The 24,093-nt window shown below is 42.2% G+C and overlaps 1 protein-coding gene across 12 annotated transcripts in view; it reads right to left on the reverse strand.

The window, feature by feature from the left end:
- The window catches only part of ANXA9 (annexin A9), a 113,039-nt gene that overhangs the window by 22,563 nt on the left and 66,383 nt on the right, over positions 1–24,093 (reverse strand). For 4 of the 12 annotated variants that reach the window (XM_056545706.1, XM_056545707.1, XM_056545704.1 and 1 more), the window contains one exon: positions 8,767–8,832. The exons of 4 other annotated variants lie outside the window; for them this stretch is intronic. In XM_056545706.1, the coding sequence (XP_056401681.1) occupies positions 8,767–8,814 (48 nt within the window). In that variant the 5' untranslated portion in view covers positions 8,815–8,832. Of the gene's footprint in view, positions 1–3,926; positions 4,055–8,766; positions 8,911–12,284; positions 12,364–18,042; positions 18,062–24,093 lie in introns of those variants that run through there. 4 more of the 12 variants (XM_056545711.1, XM_056545709.1, XM_056545705.1 and 1 more) reach the window with 4 other exon arrangements.

Raw genomic sequence — 24,093 nt, forward strand, 5'->3', positions numbered from 1 at the left:
AACCCCATGTGACCCTGCCTGCCAATGGGAACCCCTAAATTCTCACCCATATAGTGTAGTGGGGGGAGGAGTTGCCCCAGTCTAAGTGCAGTTTGTTTAAGGTGTGTTGTGTGCTCTGAGGGAAGGCCTAGCTCAAATCTACTTCATCTGGTCACTCTGCAAGGATCTCCCGTACAATGGAAGTTCATGCCCCGGCAGAGAAGGCTACAATACCTTGACAGAACCCTACCTACCAGGATTCATCTACCCGTCTTACAAGTCAGTGTTAATCTGTTTGGTGAAAGAGCCACAAGTCCCAGCAAGGCAACAGGGCTCCCAAGGGGTTATGCTGCATTCTCTCACCCAAAACCAACTGTCTGTGTAATACCATCTGCACCCAGCTCAGTAAAGACAGTTATCCGTAACCTGATGTCGGTGTGTTCCTTTACTCCCCGTGTCTGGCCCAGGAGAAGCTGTCTCCAAACTCGGACCATGTACAGGATAACGGTGCCCTGGCATTACAAAGTGATAAAGTATTTCTCCTAACACCCCGTGGCTACCACATTAGCACGATTCTTTTTTCTTAATAAAGATAGCCACATCGCTTCTTGGCCTTTGTCTAAGATCAAGTGAAGAAAGATAGGCTACCACCAGAGATGCTCTTCCTAAGTTAAGCATGCATGTGTAGGGAACAGTTCAGAAGAATAGATGGAATGTGCATTTTGCCATGAGCTCTTAATGGCACCTTTAGTAAACAGCCGAAAGAGAGGTATGGTTGAAGCGTTGCCATGAGGACACAATGAGTAGTAGGCCTATAACACAAGAACATGTTGAATTGAATGGAATTGTCCCTGCTCGGAGCCAGATGTGGAAATAAATAACAATGACTACTACATAATAAGGTATTGTAGAGTATGATACAAACAATACAGAGGAAATTCTCCACTCTCCAGGCATCGGCTACACAATGATGTCTGTGTTGATAACACTGTGCTCTTATAACCATGTGCACTCTGCATTATAAGGCCACTCTGTTTTTTGGTGCCACAAAAATTAGCAGCCTTTGTCACTAACCGTCTCATTGCTTAATGCTGTTTTGTATTGGATAATACAATTTTTACGGATATGAATAAAATAAATATATTCTCAATGTGAAACAGGGATAAGAGTCAGGTGCCTAACGTTATGCTCTGCCGCAGGACACTGTGAATAATATATAAAGGACTTATGCACAGCACATAGATGTGACAGCCTGAGCATCTCATGGGGATTGGAAAAATACCAGTGTCTGCTAAATATTCCTCATACATTGTGATCTATACAGACAAAGAAGCCCCATAACAAAGATCCATGTCCCCTGCCTCAGATATTTGCAAAACAAAGTCTAAAACCTGGTTTCTAACATATTTGTACTGGGAAAGACAAGCAGAAGTGGATTTTAAGAGATAAGAATATCAACCATCAATATCAGCTCTATGGGGACCTAATTCACGGGACCCTATGATCAGCTGTTGTTGGGACTGTGTGTGCGCGCAAGTATGGTCCACCACCTCTCCTTTGTTTACATTCACCTGTAGCTGTACACATTGTAGTAGCTGTGTAGTATATTGCAACCTTGTGCTTTCACTTAACAAACACATTATCAATTTAGTCTCTATCCGTTTGTTCATGGGCATAATAAACATAGTTGCCTGTCTCTACACCGAAGTATTATGACCACAGATTCTGGCCTGACCACGAGTCTGATGACGAACTGACAGGGGAAGCTGGCCTTAAAGGGCCACTGGGGATCCCCGCAATCTCCGCTGTGGCACCCCTGTCATTCGGTGCATGGAGCAAACTCCGCTTCATGCCCAATGACTGGCAGACACGCCCGCCACGCCCCCTTCCATAGACGCGGAAGCTCCAAGCTTCCGTGTTCCAGACGCCGACGCTGCCGGCCCAGAGATCAGATTAGACATCTTATCCTCTTTCCTTTGGATAGGGGATGAGATGTTTTTAAGATGCTATATTCCATTCTCTCAGCTGGGATTCAGATTATTAACCTGTTATCGAATGTATTTCCTCTTGAGAGGAGCATCTGTGAAGGGTGTCCTCTCTAACATTTTTAATTTTTTTCTGGCCATAGAGCCCTTGGCCAGATGGATAAGGGCTTCGGACATGATCACGGGGTTAAAATATGATGCATTGGAGGAGGGAATCGCTACACGGACTTCATGTTTTTGTATCTTGGGGACATAGAAAGGTCTTTGCCACCCATAATGAATCTCATTATGACTTTTCAGGGGTATTCTGGCATTTTATAAATATCTACAGCTTTGACATATAGTGGACACACAGACTCGTACAACCACCCAACAATCCCTTCTCATGACGTATTATAATGGATATTTACCACCATGGACACCCATGATTGAATTCCTGATCTGTACAGGGATCTACCGTCCTCCTATCACCAATCTTACCCCCTGACCATTAAGAGAAGGGAGGCGGAGGTGGGGCTCCATTACGGATACTTAATGTGCAGATATGTTCGTGTTGACTCCTTGCTGGTAGAGTCACATCTTTTATCACAGGTATTTCTCCTTCACAGGGTTTATAGAACTCTCAGATTTCTACATAAGATTTGACTATTCACATTGTGACTCCATCTTATATGGGATTGTCCCGCTCCTGGTCAGTCCTGGAGAGAGGTTCTGAATCTGGTTAGATGAGTCTATGAAACTTCCTGAAATTGCTAAGGCTATGTTCACATGTCGGAATTTCTGCAGAAAGATGCAGAATTACGGCCAAATGATGCGGACTGGAATTCTGTATCTTTCTGCATATATGCAAAATTACTGCACAGTTCATGTGGAATTCCACATGAATTTTGCATGAATTCTCCATGCACAGAAAAAGGTGTTTTTCATTTATTGCTATTGGTAAATTTTTGTGCAGAATCCTCACAAATTCTGCGCGAATTCCGCACAAAATGTGCATCAAATGCGCATTTTGCGGAGAAAAAAAGCCCCATTCACTTCAATAAGCTTCCTCATATGAATTCTGCTAAATTTTAGGACAGGAGCTTTTTTATGCAGAATGCGGAATTTCTACAGCGGAAAGACTGATGTGGAAATTCTGTATTGTGAATGGGACTGCGGAATCCCATTGAAGTTCATAAGGCTGTAAACACATGCAGAATTCCCATGTGGATTTCCATACCGAAATCCGTGTGGAAATTCGGACATGTGAACATACCCTTAAGACCTGCATTCTAGGTGTTATTGATGAGGATGAACATACCAAGGGTTTACTGCTTGGGATGGGAAGAATACTTTTTCAAGCACGCAAACTCATATCTAGATATTGGATCAACCTGTCTCCTCCTACTGTTGCCAAGCTTATTTCTAGAATTAATGAAATTAAGTTAGAGAATGGTATAAATAAGAAAAGGAAAGCCGACTGTAATTTTGAATCTATTTGGGGTCCTTCCTCTATTGTCCTTCCTTTACGCCACTATTGTATACTCCTCTTGAAGCATTTGTTCTTCTTACGGAAATGCATGGAAGACATATTAGCAGAGGTTGCTCTGTGCTCCATCGCAGAACACATGATAAATGGATCTCTGTGCCTGTTCTATTAGCATTGGCTTTCCTTTGGGGCCAATGTTTATCCCTTGCAGATTTCTTCTTACTGCACAATCAATACTATATTGTTCTGTTCTTTATGATGTACTGTTTGTAACAATGCTTTTGTATTGTGCACACAATGTTTTCTACTTTTGGACAGTTTGGAGGGGGGGGGCTGACTGTCTTTTAATTGTTATATTGTTTTGTTTTTTTGTTATGTTATGTAGATAACAATGAAAAACTTTAAATATATATTGATCTGATTTCAATATAAGAAAAGTTTGCAGAGCCTGTCTCAGGGCACAGCATTTTGTGTGCTGTATCAGCACTACTCACATGGATGGCATTGATGGTCCACTCCATTATATGAGGTCTTCTGGCTTAGCTGTCTCTTCAAAATAGTCATCACTCACTAGTCATCATCTCACTGGCCCAGCTAAAGTCTTGGGTAAAGTCTTGGCTGTCTATACAAAACAACACTGTATCAGTGGTGGCTTCTACCATAGGCCAGGAACCTTTACTTGTCACTTAACTTCCAACAACAACTTTGTGGGAACCCTCCTGTTTTACGTGAGAGTAGGGACCTACCTACTGGATGCTTATGTAAGGTGGATGTTTTGCAGATATATATACATATATATATATATATATATATATATATATATATATATGTTTTATGGGGACTAGGTATATTGGCCTAGTGCCACCTTTGTCCTTTATTTTCATTGTGTATACCTATGTACAGGCTGTTATTACATGTATATATGTCCATATACTGGTTATTGCTTCTGAGTTATGGATGGAAAAATAAGAGATTAGTGTGACATGTACCCAGGCTGGACGATCATCATGGACCCTGAACTTGACAGTCAAGGCAAAATGGATATAGAGAGAACAGCCTTCTTTGCAAAGTGTGTGAGAGAGAGATGTGTGGTCCTGCTGAGGTGCTCTGCATACTGCAGGGCACTGGTGCCAAAGGCGGCCTATCACCCATCCTGGGTTTATGAGTTACCAGATGTGTTTTTTTTTAAAACAATTAAATGTGCCCCACCGGACTGGGAGAAGAACACAGGAACACCTCCATTGCAACAGTAAAGGTACAACACCAAGCAGATTGTCATATCTCAGCTTCTTGGACCCATGTGAATGTTATGTAGAATATTGAGGTAAATTGTATTCACATCTGAATTTTCAGCTTCCTACTAATGGTAAATGAACAGATGTTCCTTGCAGATCTGCGCACAAAACAAATTTACCGCTATATAGATGAGATTTAAGAATTCTGGATTCATAAATCCACAGTATGTCAACGTGTACATTTTTGTAGCAGATTTCACTCTTTTCAATGTATAGGTGTAGAATCCGCTATAAAATGTATATGTTATACATGGTAGTTACAAAGACAAAGCAGCACTGCACATGTCTAAAATAATGTAGATTTATTCACCCATCTGACAAAAAAACCGCTACATTTCGGCTCTACAATAGAGCCTTTAAAAAAATATTTTTTACAATGTAAAATAATGTCACAAATTTATAGTATGTTACACATGTGGATTTTCCGGGGGGTTGAGGTGAAAAATAAGTAAGCAGAATGAACCAAAGAACAGACACGTTACCTTAATCAAACATTTTATTGAATATTTGGTACCTTACTGGGGCCAGTAGTGGCAGCCTAAGTTTTGGCATCATTGTGTTTTGTCATTATAGTCAGAATTAATAGGGTCCCATAGCAAAATAAAAAGGCCCTACCACCTAATGACAGGAAAGTGAAAGGAATGGAAAGTAGATGTATGAGAGAACACACATTGCAGTGCTAAGAAAGCAGAAAGCCACAAACTTGTTATAATCTACCAAAATGTACAATTTTCTTGATTAGGTCCCCTGAACCCCTGGGCTGCTATTACTGCCATGGCTATAGTTATACTTATAGGTTAAGTATGAATATTGCATGAAATCATCAAAGAGGCCTAGAAAAGAATTTATATGAGATTGCTGTCTGGAACAGGGAAGTTTGCCTATGACCAGCGTTATTTACAGTACATCTACAAAACAAGTACAACAGGACAGACAAGAAACAGACAAATGCCTTGTTGCTAGAAAAGCAGAATGGTCAATACATTCCTGCCTATGTGAGTAAAGTTAAATATTACCTGTCCATTGAGAAATATTTTAAAGCATTCCTAACATTTAAAAAACTTGTCAGGCATGTCAAATGTTTTGCTAGGTTGGGGTCTTAATTTTAAGATCTTCAGATATAGCTGGGAGAAGTGTGCGTTTATGTGCTTCACTCCCTGCTCGCCACCTGAACCGACTCATTACAGGAGACAGGTTCCATAAACTTATGATGTCGGATTGAGTGATGAAGCATGACGAGAAGCACAGAGCCCTGAACTTCTCCCAGCTACATTTAGAGATTGGTGGTGGTTTCAACACTGAGGCCCCGACTGAATACAACTTTTGTCATCTATGTGTGACATGTCAAAAGTTTTTGAAACTACAGTAACACATTAAAATAAAGTAGATCTTAGTATCTGTAACAAGACTTCCATATACTTCCATGCAACATTCTTCATTCATGAGATAGATGTTACACCTTCGCTCCGGCCTGACTCGCCGGCCGTAAGCGATTTCTGTCACCATTGTCGGCGGGGCTGAGATTCGCATCGCGGGACGTGCCCGCATTTGAGTCTCAGTCGGTCACTCACCGTTCTCTGTGTCTGCTTCCTGGTATCCCTGCAGCCCCGGCGTGCTTGCCTCCGCCTTCTAGGGCATTCGCGCTGGAGCTCTTACTATTAGAGGGCCAGTACCCAATTAATTAAAGTGCCTGCACCTGTCCCCTGGTCCATAAATATCTGCTCCTCCCTGGTTTCCCTGCCGGATCTTTGGTAGTCTTTGCCATTGTGAAGTCCCATTGCCATTGCTTAGTCCTGTGTCTTAGCTTCTGTACGCCTGTCCCTTGTTCTCGTCCTACCCTGCATCTGTGTTCCTGCCCTGACCTACTGCCGTCTTTCTTGCCACGTCCTGCCAGTCTCCTTCTGTGCCATGCCACCTCCCATGCCATGCCACCTTCCTCTGTGGATGAATCGTGCCAGGGGTAGCGACCTGGGTGCCGCCTGCCACCGCATGACCATCCTGCTTTGTGGCGGGCTCTGTTGAAAACCAGCGGCACCTTAGACTCCGCTCCCTGGCACGGCTCATGTCATCATCCACACAGGCCCAGAGGATCCACCACCTGCCGTGACCATAACAATAGAGCATCCTGGTCCCCCTGCTGCAGTCTGTTCTTTCATTAGACATCCTGTCTAAAGCATAGAAAATGTTACCCCCTTCTTCTTTTCCTCCAAAAACCTTGTAATAAGGTTAAGTATATAATGAAAAATCCACAGTCCAGTCAGTGCTGTGTCTTTTCCACCAGCTCCTCACCATGACAGTTGGGACTGGAAGTGTTATTTGCAGAAATATTAATATGCACCCCCAACCCTTTCACTGTATGGTGTGATACAACTGGATCTCCAAAAGAGCTTGCAGCTCCAGTCATGTAAATATCAAGCTGCATGATCTTGAGAAGACAGATTGCAGCAGTGTGACCAAAAGGATCTGCTATGTGTATAAAATACGGAAAACACCACAAAGGAGCACAGTCTTGTGTATCCAAGCAGCTGTGATTAACATAAAATAAAATAAATGTCATAGGTGCTGTTCTAATTGAAGGGACCTGAGGACATGCCGTATACTAGAGGAGCGCAGGCCATACATGTACCATCCGCCTTGATTCAAATTAATGTGATCTATGAAAATTGCATGTTGTAATGCATGAAACCTCATCTTACCTTTAGACTAGTTATTTCCAATCTTTTTATCATGGAAGAAGTCCTTTAAAAATGTTCCTCTAACCCTTTCTCTTTAATGCTTAGTAATGTTGAGCAGACCATTACATCATACTAAATCAATGTTGTGTTCTTTTAGGTAAAGTTTTCATTCAACAATTTAAAAAAAAAGTAACCAATAAATAACTTCCCCAGTCAGCAATTATACGAAAACAAACCAATCACAACGATAAGGTTCAAGAAAGAAATGCAGGAAGCACTAAGTGGTAGCGGCATGGTAGAAGTAAAAAAACTAAAATAAACAGACTACACAAGAATAAGCAGACATCACTTATTAATAATAGACAAAGACAACGTCCAAGCTAGGTGCAGTGACACTGTTTTAGAATGATAAAGAAAGGCAAAAGAAATACATGTAGGAAAGATGGGGAGGGGAAATGTCCTTGGATGGGAGGTTGTCCCAAAAGTTCTGTTCAAGGTACCAGGTGATGTACTGGAAATGATAGTTTGAATAAGGGAGGGTAAAACAATAGTGTAACTCGCCCAAATAATATAAAAATGTTCTACTCTTTTTTCCCTTCTGAAGAGTGGCCTCCGACAGATCTATGCAGAGCAAATAAAACAGCTTTTTCCAGAATGTTGTGTTTTTTTAACTGGTTGGAGCACAAAGTTAGTCTGTCTTTGTATTCTGGAGGTCCAAGTCCCAATGAACACATCAGCAAAACATTGCTTTTAGTTAATAAACCAAAGTATAGTATTTGCATTATATCTCATATAGAAGGCAGACACTCAATCGAACCTGCCCCCCACCATCAGAGAGCAGTACATTCAAATGCCAATGTGGTTGACTACTTGTCACTTAACAAGACTGACAACCCATTTCTCATACCAATAAGCATTTCTTTTCTAGATCAGACCTGCTTCAATCACTCTGTTACCATATACTAAAAGATAAAAACTTGTATTGGATATGACCACTTATTTATGAAGAAAGTGCTACTTTATGTAAAATTGACAACCAAATACATTAACCTATGTTTTAATGTGTCCCAAGGGTGAGCAATGAGGAGAGAGAAGCAAAGGCAAAATCTAAATAGATCTCCTCTTCATCGGTTGGCCAACCCAACAATACTCTACATGTAGAGCTTGGCAAGACTGCAGATTGGTGCATGAAGGCAGAATAGGACCTGGTGCTGAAATCCATTTTCACAGTGTCAATATCAGAATTGGAAATTTACACCTTAACCTCTCATGACCCTTAGAAGTTGAGTAGAGTGCTTCTGCAGCATGAACACCTCTTCAAAAGAGAAAGGCTCATTCTACAACATTAATAGGATACAACTCACCTTATCTGCCAAGTAGAGAGAGCTCAAGATTTCTTGAGTCAACGTCATTGCTCCTCAAGGGTCTATCTGAAATATATACAATTTGTGCTGAAGTTACTATAGATTCCTGGTGATTTCGGGAAGACAGCAGTCCAAGATCAGACTTCAATTGACAATGAATAACTGGTTTTGGCTGTTCTTAAGCAAGCACAGAGCCTGTCCCATTGCAAGGAACGAGGGGAGTGGACAATGCTTTGCTCTCAAATGGAAAAATGTCAAAGAATGTAGCAGTAACTGAGCAGCTTGGTGGCATGCCATGTCTGGAATGACACACATATCTTTGTATAGAGTTATACATTATACAAATATTGTAGAGACTTTACTGCTTTTACTTCTTTCTGCTGAACCTCATTGCACTCTCCCAACAGTAAAAACACTCCAGATACAATTATGGCTGTGCATGCAGATCATCTCTTATAAGAAGGAAAACATGGGCTGACTTTTGCCCTTGATGTCTCACTGTGTATTGATTTATCAGGGGTGTGATGGAACTTGGCAACTACTGAAGGTAGAAGGAATGTAGTTCTGATTACTATGGATGTGATAGAAGAGTTCCATACATGATAGAGGAAAAGTTTCCTCCACCCAGGAATTGCTGAGTATAATAGTCTGACTGGGTAACTATGGGTATTCCAAACTCTGTTAACACAGGTATTCACTAGTGCTTCCAGATCCAGGCATATATAATCAAAGGGTGCAATTTAATAAAAAGTCCCTTTATTTACATAAAATACTACATGTACAACACATTTCAATGTCAATCTGACTTCTTCATCAGGCACGTATACACTTGTCCCCACACACATTTAAATAGGACCAGAAAGGACATCATAGCTTCCATATTAGAAATATATATCAGTGCAAAATGTTCATACATTTGATGCCTTACTTGTGAGGTCGACTGCTTTAGTCATGGATAATTTTTGGAAAAGGCCCCCAAGTTGATGTTTATTTTTCAACATAATTTTTTTTAGGAGCTATGAAATTGCACTATGAGCACCTCACTAAATTACTGTAATTCTGGTAGTAGAGATGGACAGTAAAATTACCCATATTCTTTGTAAGGACTGTCATGAAGTTTAGCGTGTATAAATATAAGGTTATGCACTTGGGCCATAAAAACAATTATTTGCTAAATAATAAGACATTAAGTAAAACTTCTTGGGGACTTGGGGGTGCTGGTGGACAGTAAGCTCAACTTTAGTGATCAGTACTAGTGTTGCTCGCGAATATTCGCAATTCGAATATTATTCGCGAATATCGCATATTTGTGAATTCGCGAATTTCACGAATATAGCGCTATATATTCGTAATTACGAATATTCGTTTTTTTTTTTGTTTTTTTTTCACAGTACACATCACAGTGATCATCCCTCTCTGCTTCCAGCTTGTGTGGTGTAAAGAAGGCTCTAATACTACTGTGTGAGACTGGCGCGCACATTTTCGCATATGCGAACATTTTGCACATGCTAATTTTCGCATATGCGAATTTTCGCTTATGTTAATTTCCGTATATGCTAATTTTCGCATATGTACATTTTCGCACACGCAAATTTTTCGCATTCGCGAAAATAAAACGAGAATGTTACGAATATGCGAATATTCGCGAATATATGACGAATATTCGTCCATATATTCGCGAATATTCGCGAATTCGAATATGGCCTATGCCGCTCAACACTAATCAGTACCAAGCAGCTGCTGCCAAGGCTAATAAAGTCATGGGATGTATCAGAAGAGACATAGAGGCTCATTACATCTAGAGGAAAGAAGGTTTCACCATCAACACAGACAGAGATTCTTTACTGTAAGAGCAGTGAGACTATAATGTTGTGATGTTTTCTGGAAAATATAATATTACAGGTTATGGATACTAGATTTGGGGGGATAGAACGTTGATACAGATTGTTCCAAACCCTGAGCAGCGTAGTACCCCTTTAAGGTTTTTGTAGCAATCCAACATTTTTGTCAATGACTAGATCATGGGAGAGACCTCTGTACTGCTCCCTGATATATTTATACATAGTTATTAGGTCGCCCCTAAACCTTCTTTTTTCTAAACTAAATAACCCTAATTCTGATAATCTTTCTGAGTACTGTAGTCCTCCCATTCCCCGTATTACTCTGGTTGCCATCTTTGAACCCTCTCCAGCTCCACTATACACTGATCCCTCAACTTACAATGGCCTCAACATACAATAGTTTCAACATACAATGGTATTTTCTGGACCATTGTAACTTGAAACCAGACTCAACATACAATGCTACGGACAGTCCAGATCTGCGAAACATCTCAATGGCTGGAAGAACTGACCAATCAGAATGGGCATTTTACTGGTAAAACCCCTGTATTACTGAAGTGCATGCACTGACTGGTGTCTGGTAGCGCCCCCTACAGTACACGGAGGAACTACAAGTTCTGTACTAAGTAAGGGCGGCTCCAATTGGGACACTGCGTGTTCCATATAGGACCCTATAAGCTCCTGTCCTCTACATAAACCATTGCTTTCCAACCAGGGTGCCTCCAGCTGTTGCAAAGCTACAACTCCCAGCATGCCCGGACAGCCAACGGCTGTCCGGGCATGCTGAGAGTTGTAGTTTTGCAACAGCTGGAGGCACCCTGGTTGGGAAACACTGACATAGACAGTGATATACAGCTCCCAGCAGCTCTTTCTTACTTTTATATGTAAGGCTTTGCTTTATATACAGCTCCCAGCAGCTCTTTCTTACTTTTATATGTAAGGACTTGCTTTATTTCTATTAGTTATACACTTATTTTTCTTTAATCCTCCCCTTTTCCTATTTTTGATGACATTTTGGTAGTTTCAGAACCAATTACAAGGTTATGGGCTCAACATACAATGGTTTCAACATACAATGGTCGTCCTGGAACCAATTAATATTTTAACTTGAGGGACCACTGTATCTTTCTTGTACACTGGTGCCCAGTACTGTACACAGTATTCTATGTGTGGTCTGACTAGTGATTTGTACAGTGGTAGAATTATTTCCTTGTCGTGGGCATTTAGGCCCCTATTGATGCACCCCATGATTTTATTTGCCTTGGCAGCAGCTGCCCGACACTGGTCACTACAGCTAAATTTACTGAGACCCCTAAGTCAGTTTTACCCAGTGGTTTCTCATTTAGTAAACAATCTTGGAATGCATTACCTCCTCCCAGACCAGATTTTTTGTTACAGATTTACACATACATTTTGTATAGTGACCATTTTCTTTGAGAAGACCACCTCCATAGAAGACCAAGAGGAGTAAATCTCAATGTCTTTCTCAATGATTATTAAGTAAAAGCAGGATCTGTACATGGACAGCAGTGTGTAGAGATAAAGGAATTACACTCAGGGTGCGGAGATCAGGAATGTGTATCAGAAAATGTTACGTAATCCTGAGAAGTAAAGTTCAGGAGATGCCGTCACCTGCAGAGAACTCTATATGTCAGAGAGGACACGTATAGTACTTACATGGAGCAGCGCTGATGAATAGGATCTGGGTGGCACTGATCTATTCAGTGGCACAAGGGCGGAATTGGTGAATCAGGTGACTGGCTGCCCTCACTGCATTGTTATCCACCCTTTCCTGCTAGTGATGAATTTCCCCCCTCCCATTACAAGCAGAGAATAGGGTCAGTAATACTGTAACCTGCTTAGCATTGTAATTGTTCTGCAACCTTTGTCTGCTTAAAGCAGTGTTCTCCAACCAGTGTGCTCAAACTGTTAAAAAACCACAACTTAAAGGGGTTCTCCGGTGCTTACACATCTTATCCCCTATCCAAAGGATAGGGGATAAGAAGCCTGATCGCGTGAGTCCCACCGCTGGGGACCACCGGGATCTTGCACGCGGCACCCTGTTTGTAATCAGTCCCCGGAGCGTGTTCGCTCCGGGTCTGATTACCGACGACCACATGGCCGGCGACGTGTGATGTCACGCCTCTGCCCGTGTGATGTCACGCTCCGCCTCTCACTGCGAGCCTACGGGAGCGGCGGGACTCCCGCGATCAGGCATCTTATCCCCTATCCTTTGGATCGGGGATAACATGTGTAAGCACCGGAGAACCCCTTTAAGCATGCCCTGAAAGTCTTTGTTTATCTAGGCGTGCTGGGAGTTGTAGTGTTGCAATAGCTAAAGGGACACTGGTTGAGATACACTGAGCTTCATAGGAGAAATCTATTTACTTTTTCTTTTCACACCACACAATATGCTAAAGTGTACTTGTCACTGTATTTATTCTCAATAGATCCAAAATTCTGCAGCCGCCACAAGGGGCAGTGTACTGTGACAGCTTTATTGAACCTGTATACAGTAATCTTCTAAGCTCCCTCTAGTGGTGGCTAAGAGAAGCCAAAACCATATGAGTTGTCTTAAAGGGGCACTCTTTAAGGTTTATTATTTAAAATTTTTTTTTCAAATCAACTGGTGCCAGAAAGTTAAACAGATTTGTAAATTACTTCTATTTAAAAATCTTAATCCTTCCAGTACTTATCAGCTGCTGTATACTACAGAGGAACTTATTTTCTGTCTGACCACAATGCTCTCTGCTGACACCTCTGTCCATGTCAGGAACTTTCCAGAGCAGGATAGATTTGCTATGGGGAAATGTTCCTGCTCTGGACAGTTCCTGACATGGACAGAGGTGTCAGCAGAGAGCACTGTGGTCAGAAAGAAAGGAAATTTAAAAAGGAAAGAACTTCCTCTGTAGTATACAGCAGCTGATAAGTACTGGTAGGATTAAAGGGGTATTTCGGGAATTTTTTTATTTGACTATGCTACAGGGGCTGTAAAGTTAGTGTAGTTCATAATATAGTGTCTTTACCTGTGTGTGACAGTTTTCTCACAATTCTTCTGTGATTTTCATCCCAATATTTATTTTTAACAGCATACAAAATGACTGCTGTTTCGTATTTTTCCCAGCTTGCAATGTGGTCGAGACCTGACTCACTAGTCAGCTGATGACAGGAAGCCTGTCTGCTTCAATGGGTGAAGAGAGCAATCTGCAAGTAATGCAACAGCTGGAGGCCCTCTGATTGAAAACCACAGGTCTGCAGCTCATTTATGTTTCAATGGGTGGGGTAGCTGATGTGTGGGAAGGAGGAAAATTGTATCATGGGATTTGTAGGCAAACAAGAAAACTGAAAACAGGAAATACAAGTTCACAGAAAGCTAGCCACAGTATTATGGTAATCTCAAACATAGCCATTTAGCCCCAAGACAAGGGCAGATCCTTCCTAAGTATGTCCATTACTGTCTGCCAGGTACATACTAAAATGACCTTATGCTGGATAACCCCTATAACATTTTAAATAGAAGTTATATACAAATCTGTTTAACTTTCTGGCACCAGTTGATTTAAAAAAATAAATAAAAATTGGTTTCCACAGGAGTACCCCTTTAAACAGTAATGGCATGTCGATACGATTACTTTCTGATCAATGGGCACCAACTGCTGGGAACCCCCACCTATCCTGTGAATGAAGGGGTATGGTGCTTTTTAGTGTTGTGTCCCCTGTTTTCTCATTCACAGGGACACTGGGTTTGCAGGGAGTTGCAGCCCATTTTACCATTCAAGTGAATTAAAGGGGTAGTCCAGGAAAAATACCTTTTTATATATATATATATATATATATATATATATATCAACTGGCTCCAGAAAGTTAAACAGATTTGTAAATTACTTCTATTAAAAATCTTTATCCTTCCAATAATTATCAGCTGCTGAAGTTGAGTTATTATTTTCTGTCTGGCAACAGTGCTCTCTGCTGACATCTCTGCTTGTCTCGGGAACTGCATAGAGTAGAAGAGGTTTGCTATGGGGATTTGCTTCTACTCTGGACAGTTCCCAAGACAGGTGTCATCAGAGAGCACATTGACAGAAAAGAACAACTCAACTTCAGTAGCTCATAAGTACTGAAAGGATTAAGATTTTTTAATACAAGTAATTTACAAATCTGTTTAACTTTCTGGAGCCAGTTGATCGATAAAAAAAAGTTTTCCTGGATAAGCCCTTTGAGCAGTGCTGCGTATCCCTACACAACCAGTATAGAGGGTACAGTACTAAACCAGTGCTTTGCCTCCTTTATTCTCAGGGCTAGAAAGTGATGGAATAGTTTAGCATTATACTATCATTAGCTTTATACAGGAAAACTTCTTATACTTTATGGATATGTGACGGGGGCAAATTATATACCTATACATACATATATACATACCAGGCTGTTCTCCATATTCTCTAGATAATATACATATGTAGTACCCTCAGCACAGAGCTTCCCAGGGTGACTCCAGCTGTTGCAAAACTATGACTCCCAGAATGTCCCATCATTTCCAGCCTGTGGTTCTCCAGCTGTTGGAAAACCACAACTCCCAGCATGCACCGACAGCCAAAGGCTGTCGGTGCATACTGGAAGTTGTAGTTTAGCTACCGCTGGAGAACCACAGGCTGGAAATGATTTCCATCCACCGGTGTTCCCCAACTTGTGGCTCTCCAGCTGTTGCAAAACAGCAACTCCCAGCATGTGGCTGTCTGGGCTTTGCTGGGAGCTGTAGTTTTGCAACAGCTGGAGGCACCCTGGTTGGGAAATACTGCCTCAGCAGATGACATATAGTTATTGGACTATGTCACATGTCCCCCACCTGGTAACACCCACTTGGCTATACAGGTCAGTAGAGATGAGCTAACTACAGTAAATTCGATTCGTCACGAACTTCTCGGCTCGGCAGTTGATAACTTATCCTGCGTACATTAGTTCAGCCTTCAGGTGCTCCGGTGGGCTGGAAAAGGTGGATACATTCCTAGGAAAGAGTCTCCTAGGACTGTATCCACCTTTTCCAGCCCACCGGAGCACCTGAAAGTTGAACTAATTTATGCAGGAAAAGTCATCAACTGCCAAGCCGAGAAGTTCGTGACGAATCGAATTTACTGTAAATCCGCTCATCTCTACAGGTCAGGAGAAGACATAAGACCTGCAAATCCCATTCAGAGAAATGGGACAGTCACAAAAACTTTTACTGAACATTAACATAACTTTGGTTGAAACTATGGTTGCAGGTTAGACACTGTAGATAGATTATTTGTATAGCTGGTGTGGTTGCTGACTATACAGACGGTCCTCATTCTATTTTCTTTTCTTATTTTAATGGAAATTCATCAATATATGGCACAAACTGAAATCATTGGGAGATTGATATAATGCATCAATGCATCTTTTCTACCAATGAAACAGATGCTCTTTGCCTTGGCTTATAGCAGTGTTTACCAACCAGGGTGCCTCCAGTTGTTGCAGAACTACAACTCCCAACAACGCACAGCCGGTATTTTGGCCACCCTGACGGTATTTTTATATTAGAGATACCTGCAATGCAATGGTTGGTATTTATCCAAACAATCCTCCAACTCCCAGAATGTTACACCTTATACTATACCAGTGTTTCCCAACCAGAGCACCTCCAGCTGCTGCAAAACTACATCTCCAAGCATGCCCGGACAGCCAATGGCTGTCCGGGCATGCTGAGAGTTGTAGTTTTGCAGCAGCTGAAGGCACCCCCTGGTCGGAAAACACTGACCTATTATATATTCTACTATATAGTCCAACATGCTGGGAGTTGTAGTTTTGCAACATCTGGAGGCCCCCTGGTTGGGAAACACTGACCTATGCTACATACTACTATATAGTTCAACATGCTGGGAGTTGTAGTTTTGCAACAGCTGGAGGCACCCCTGGTTGGAAAACACTGACCTATGCTACATACTACTATATAGTTCAACATGCTGGGAGTTGTAGTTTTGCAACAGCTGGAGGCCCCCTGGTTGGGAAACACTGACCTATACTATATACTACTATATAGTCCAACATGCTGGGAGTTGTAGTTTTGCAACAGCTGGAGGCACCCCTGGTCGGAAAACACTGACCTATGCTATTTCCTACTATATAGTCCAATATGCTGGGAGTTGTAGTTTTGCAACAGCTGGTGCCCCCCTGGTTGGGAAACACTGACCTATACTATATACTACTATATAGTCCAACATGCTGGGAGTTGTAGTTTTGCAACAGCTGGTGCCCCCCTGGTTGGGAAACACTGGCTTATATGGATGGTACCATGTGGAGGAACCCCCTATGAAGCCTATCTATATGACTCAATACACTGTAATGTACTTTTTAAGCATTCACAATGCTTCACTAATCTTATTTGTATGCCTTGGTGTAGGATGGACCCAGAGCACGGTTCCCCTTGTAGCACCTTTTTATGAGTAGAATGACAAATCTGTAGTGTAAACTGAGACATAGGGACTCCAGAAGAAGGAAATAAGTGCATTACAATGTGGATATAAATGCTGTTCAGGGGCCTCACTCAGCACAATACAGATATAGGTCAGGATGATCGCAGTGGTTGCTGTGGGTGCAAATTTTCATGTCTACATTTGTAAACCTCTGGCTGGCGGCGATATTATGTTGTGCGCTGCTGACTACGCTTCAGGCTACACCCATCACACACATGTCCCACAGTACAACTTCTATTCATTGAGAGCCGGGAGGTAGGCTATTATGGGCACAATGCCACAGCATTCCACGAGCCATGCCTCCAGGGTAGAGAACATGGCCGGACTGGTTCAACAACTTGCTGCAGGCAGCTCACACGAGCTTGACCCTAACAGTGATAATCTACCTGTTAATTAAAGGGGTACTCCAATGGAAAACATATTTTTTTTTTTCAAATCAACTGGTGCCAGAAAGTTAAACAAATATGTAAATTACTTCTATTTAAAAATCTTAATCCTTCCAGTACTTATCAATTGCTGTATGCCCCACAGGAAGTTCCTTTCTTATCGAATTTATTTTCTGTCTGACCACAGTGCTCTCTGCTGACATCTCTGTCCATGACAGGAACTGTCCAGAGCAGGAGAAGATCTCCATAACAAACCTTTCCTGCTCTGGACAGTTCCTGACATGGACAGATGTGTCAGCAGAGAGCACTGTATTCAGACAGAAAGAAATTCAAAAACAAAAGAATTTCCTCTGTAGCATACAACTGCTGATAAGTACTGGAAGGATTAAGATTTTTTACTGGAAGTCATTTGCAAATCTGTTTAACTTGCTGGTACCAGCTGAGCTAAAAAAATATATATATATATATAATTCCACAAGAGTACCCCTTTAACCCCTTCTTCCATCTGACTTATTAAAGCTATGTGATCTTATATCTCTATATATGTATTGTAACACTCACGTTTCTAAAGACAGGAACCCCGGTGGATGTGGATCCGCTGGACCTGTGTGGCAGATGACTCGGACCGTACTAGGGAGCGGAGTCTAAGGTGCTGCTGGTTTTCACCAGAGCCTGCCGCAAAGCGGGATGGACTTGCTGCAGGCAAAACCCAGGTCGCTACCCCTGGCACGGCTCGACCACACAGGCGGCTGAGGAGATGTGAGGCACAGGAGGAATAAGGCAGCTCGTAGTCTGGATAGCAGAAGGTCAGGGCCCTTTAAATCTTAAAGCTCCGGCGTGCCTGCGCCCTAGGTGAGCAGAGAAGCAGAGGCGGTGGCAGGAGAAACACCCGGAGAGTGACGGACTGGGGCTACAGCAGGTGGGGGGACCTCACGGCCAGCATGTGAGGCCGGAGCGCATAACGTAACATGCATGTCTTCAGCATAATGTAGAAAACGGACCAAACAGCAATTGACTTGAAGGAGTTGTCCAGAGACAGTTCAAGTTGGCCTAATATATAACAACATAATAATAATGATAATAATAATTCTGTTTCAAGCACTCACTATTTTCAAGATCTCTGCTTGTTGTCAGTGACTGAGAACTTGTTTACATTCAGAGGCTAAATACTCATAATAATATTTTAGTGCAAGCTAAATACATCAGCAGTACAAATCTCTAGGCAGTCCTTACAGTTTGTTACAATATCTAGTTTGAATAAATCATAGCAAGCTCTAGAGAAAAGTATTAAAGGGGTATTCTGGCTTTATACATCTTATCCTCTATCCAAAGGATAAGGGATAAGATGTATGACCTGCCGTTGGGGGCCCCCGTGATCTTGGTGCCGCCCCTGCGGCAGGACCCCTGCGATCATACATCTTATCCCCTATCCTTTGAATAGAGGATAAGATGTCTAAAGCCAGAATACCCCTTTAATACTATATGCATATCACCCAACTTTTTGGGCAGCCAAAGAGGGACACTTTGAACATTGTATGAACGTTTCATTTGTACATGGATTTCTATAGGCCTCAATACTTTTTATTTTAGATATTATCACATAATTCATCTGAATATAACAATTTTTAAGGTTTAAATTGTACCAGATGATGTAATAATAAGCAAGTTTGGGGTCTAATATACAGTACGGGGACATTTAAGAAGGTAAGAGGGACAGAGAGACCTGGGTATTGACTGTCCCCAAAAGAGAGACACTTGGGAGTTATGCGATATGGTTACCGTATATACTCAAGTATAAGCCGACCCGAGTATAAGCCGAGACCCCTAATTTCAACCCAAAATCCCAGGAAAAGTTATTGACTCGAGTATAAGCCTAGGGTGGGAAATACATCATCCCCCCTGTCATCATCCAGACCCGTCATTAACATCCTCATCATCATCACCCTGTCATCATCCAGACCCTCATCATCATCACCTGTCATCATCCCCTTGTCATCATCCCACACATCCCCCCTTCATCATCCCCTTGTCATCATCCCACACCCCCCCTTCATCATCCTCTTGTCATCATCCGCCCTCAGTGGTCTTCAACCTGCGGACCTCCAGAGGTTTCAAAACTACAACTCCTGGGAGTTGTAGTTTTGAAACCTCCGGAGGTCCGCAGGTTGAAGACCACTGCGGCCTTCGACATCATCCAGTCCCCTCTCACCCCCCTTTAGTTCTGTACAGTACTCACCTCCGCTCGGCGCTGGTCCGGTGCTGCAGGACTGTCCGGAGAGGAGGTGGTCCAGTGGGATAGTGGTTCCGGGCTGCTATCTTCACTGGGGGCGCCTCTTCTCCGCGCTGCGGGCCCGGAATAGAGGCGTTGCCTTGACAATGACGCAGAAGTACGTTGGCAATGAACGTACCTCTGCGTCGTTGTCAAGGCAACGTGACTATTCTGGGGCCGGGCCCGAAGCGCTTAGAAGAGGCCTCCCCGGTGAAGATAGCAGCCCGGAACCACTATCCCACCGGACCACCTCCTCTCCGGACAGTCCTGCAGCACCGGACCAGGGCCGAGCGGAGGCGAGTACTGTACAGAACTAAAGGGGGTGAGAGGGGGCTGGATGATGTCGAAGGCCGCAGTGGTCTTCAACCTGCGGATCTCCGGAGGTTTCAAAACTACAACTCCCAGCAAGCCCGGACAGCCAATGGCTGCCCGGGCTTGCTGGGAGTTGTAGTTTTGAAACCTCTGGAGGTCCGCAGGTTGAAGACCACTGCGGGTGGAGAGTTCACTCGAGTATAAGCCGAGGGGGGTGTTTTCAGCACAAAAAACTCGGCTTATACTCGAGTATATACGGTATCAGCTTCTGGATGTAAACAAAAATGTTGTCATTCACTGACAGCCACTGACACATACAGCTATTTTACTTGCATTAAATGAGCTAGAGGATAATTATCAGATTGTGGGGATCTGTCCGCTGGGACCCCCACCAATTCCCCACAACTGTATAACTATTGTAAGGTTGAGTTTGTATGGAGCAATGGTCATCTGTAATGGCGGACGTAAGTCCCCTCACCTGCCTCCGTCCGTCTCCTGCTCTGGTCTTAGATCGAGCAGACCAGAGCAGGAGATAACCGATAATACTGATCAGTTCTATGCTCTATGCATAGCACTGAACAGTATTAGCAATCAAAGGATTGCTATAGATAGTCCCCTATGGGGACATAAAAAGTGTAAAGAAAAAAAGTAGAAAAATGTAAACATAAAAAGTAAAAAATAGGGAAAATTCTCCTCCCCCAATAAAAATTAAAATTGTCGGTTTTTCCCATTTTACACCCCAAAAAGCGTAATTTTTTTAATAAACATATTTGGTATCGCCGCATGCATAAATGTCCGAAATATCAAAATATAATGTTAATGATTTCATACGGTGAACGGCGTAAACGTAAAAAATTAAAAAAGTCAAAAAAAATGCTGCTTTTTGTCACATTTTATAACCAGAAAAATTTATAAAAAATTATCTAAAAGTTTTATATATGCAAATGTGGTATCAATAAAAAGAACAGATGATGGCACAAAAAATGAGCCCTCATACCACCCTATATACGGAAAAATGAAAAAGTGATAGGTGGTCAACATTTTAGATTACTGATTTTGTACAAAAAGTTTTAGATGTTTTTTAAGCGGTACAAAAATATAAACATATCTAGCCGTGGGTATCATTTTAATCGTATTGACCCACAGAATATAGAACACATGTCAGTGTACAGTGTGAAAACTAAACCCTCCACAATGTGCAAAATTGTGATTTTCATAAAAATTTCCTCCCTAAAAAATTTTTTGGGGGCTTCACCGTACATGTTATGGGAAAATGAGAGGTTTCATTACAAAGTACAATTGGTCATGCAAAAAACAAGCCCATATATGGGTCTGTAGATGGAAATAAAAAGAGTTATGTATTTTAGAAGGCGAGGAGGAAAAAATGAAAACGCAAAAATAAAATTGGCCTGGTCCTTAAGGTTAAAATGGGCTTGGTCCTTAAGGGGTTAAGGTGTTAAAGGGGTGGACCAGTGAAAAACAACTTATTCCCTATCCACAAGATAGTCAATAAGTGTCTGATCACGGAGGGGTCCGACCATTGGGACCCCCCGCGATCTCCTGAACAGAACCCGGCATCCTGAGAGGAGCGTATGCTGCGGATGCACACTTCCCATTTATTTCTATTGAAGCGCCAGAGATGCTGGGTACAGTACTTTGGCGCTCCCATAGAGAATGAATGGACTGCGTGCTGACAGCAGAACATGTTCCTCTCAGAATACCGAGTTCTGTTCAGGAGATCACGGGGGTCCCAATGGTTGAACCCCTCGTGATCAGACACTTATTCCCTATCCTTGCTGGGTCCTGTTTAGGAGATCGATTAGGGTCGCGATCAGACACTCACCCCCTATCCTGTGAACAGGGGATAAGTTGTTTTTCACTGGACCACCCCTTTAAGTACTTATACAGTGAATTCATAATGAATATTTCCACCTGAAAATTTGGGTAGCACACAATACATTTTTCTTACATCCTCACTATGAATAAGGCCACGTGGTGCAACCTCTGGACAGCCGCAGTGTGGATGGAAATTGCTCAAAACAGCATGTAAATTTGATTTGCAAATTGTTAAAGGGGTACTGCGGTGGAAAACTTATTTTTTTTTTAATGAACTGGTGCCAGAAAGTTAAACAGATTTGTAAATTACTTCTATTAAAAAAAATCTTAATCCTTCCAGTACTTTTAGCAGCTGTATGCTACATAGGAAAATACCTGGCTTTCTGGACAAAACTGATGTTCACATTAAAAATTGTGCAGCCAATAGGATCTATTTATTAAAGGGGTATTCTAGTATCAAAACATGTTAATATGTTGTAGTGGGAGAAATAAAAATAAAGGTAACAAGTCAAACCACATGGCCATAGACAATCAGTTGGCAAGTCATGGCCACTTGCTGTATGATGGAATTTTGGACACTCTGGCCCTCATTTACTATTCTAAACCCGACTTCTTTTGTCGGGTTTTTTTGGCGCATCTTTGTGTGCGCCAGTCTGCGACACGATGCGACCCGATGTGGATTCTCCCAAACCCGAAAAAGGGGCGTAACCCGACATTTCTGAGCTTTCCCACGTATTTATAAAGGTTTCCAACCCGAATTTGTTGAATTGTTGTGGATTTTTTCCCGACAGCTCAGAGGAGTTGGAAACCAAAACCAACAAAACCCACGTGCGACAAACAGGATGCGACATAATAATAAATACCAGGGGGAAAAAGCAATCGGGTAAGAAAGCAAGATAGACTTACAACCCGATTTTCTAAGTAAATGAGGGCCATTATGGCTGCCCAGAATACGCTCTGTGTTGTTGTTACCCTATTTGTAAAACTAGACATGTGATCTGACATATAAACACTAGGTGTCACTGCTTTCTTTAATTGTTGAAAAACTTTTAAGGCCACCTGCTGTGGAAGGAGAAGCCTATACATATATGGTACTATATGAGTAGTGCACAGTAACATGTCAGATATGACACCACTTGTTAGGATTGCCACCTGGCCGGTATTTTACCAGCACAGTCGGTATTTTGGCCACCCTGATGATATTTTTATATTAGAAATACCGACAATACCGACAATGGAATGGTATTTATCCAACCAATCCTCCAACTCCCAGAATGTTACACCATATACTAGAATGTTACACCATATACTATACCAGTGTTTCCCAACCAGAGCGCCTCCAGCTGTTGCAAAACTACAACTCCCAGCATGACCTATACTATATACTACTATATAGTGCAACATGCTGGGAGTTGTAGTTTTGCAACAGCTGGAGGCACCCCTGGTCGGGAAACTCTGACCTGTACTATATACTACTATATAGTCCAACATGCTGGGAGTTGTAGTTTTGCAACAGCTGGAGGCACCCCTGGTCGGGAAACTCTGACCTATACTATATACTACTATATAGTCCAACATGCTGGGAGTTGTAGTTTTGCAACAACTGGAGGCACCCCTGCTTGGGAAACTCTGACCTATACTATATACTACTATATAGTCCAACATGCTGGGAGTTGTAGTTTTGCAGCAGCTGGAGGCGCCCCTGGTTGGGAAACTCTGACCTATACTATATACTGCTATATAGTCCAACATGCTGGGAGTTGTAGTTTTGCAACAGCTGGAGGCACCCCTGGTCGGGAAACACTGACCTATACTATATGCTACTATATAGTCCAACATGCTGGGAGTTGTAGTTTTGCAACAACTGGAGGCCCCCTGGTTGGGAAACTCTGACCTATACTATATACTACTATATAGTCCAACATGCTGGGAGTTGTAGTTTTGCAACAGCTGGAGGTACCCCTGGTTGGGAAACTCTGACCTATACTATATACTACTATATAGTCCAACATGCTGGGAGTTGTAGTTTTGCAACAGCTGGAGGCACCCCTGGTCAGGAAACACTGACCTACACTATATGCTACTATATAGTCCAACATGCTGGGAGTTGTAGTTATGCAACAGCTGGAGACGCCCCTGGTTGGAAAACTCTGACCTATACCATATACTACTATATAGTCCATCATGCTTGGAGT

This window comes from Hyla sarda, chromosome 11 (genome assembly GCF_029499605.1).
Source record: "Hyla sarda isolate aHylSar1 chromosome 11, aHylSar1.hap1, whole genome shotgun sequence".
Classification (NCBI taxonomy): Eukaryota; Metazoa; Chordata; class Amphibia; order Anura; family Hylidae; genus Hyla; species Hyla sarda.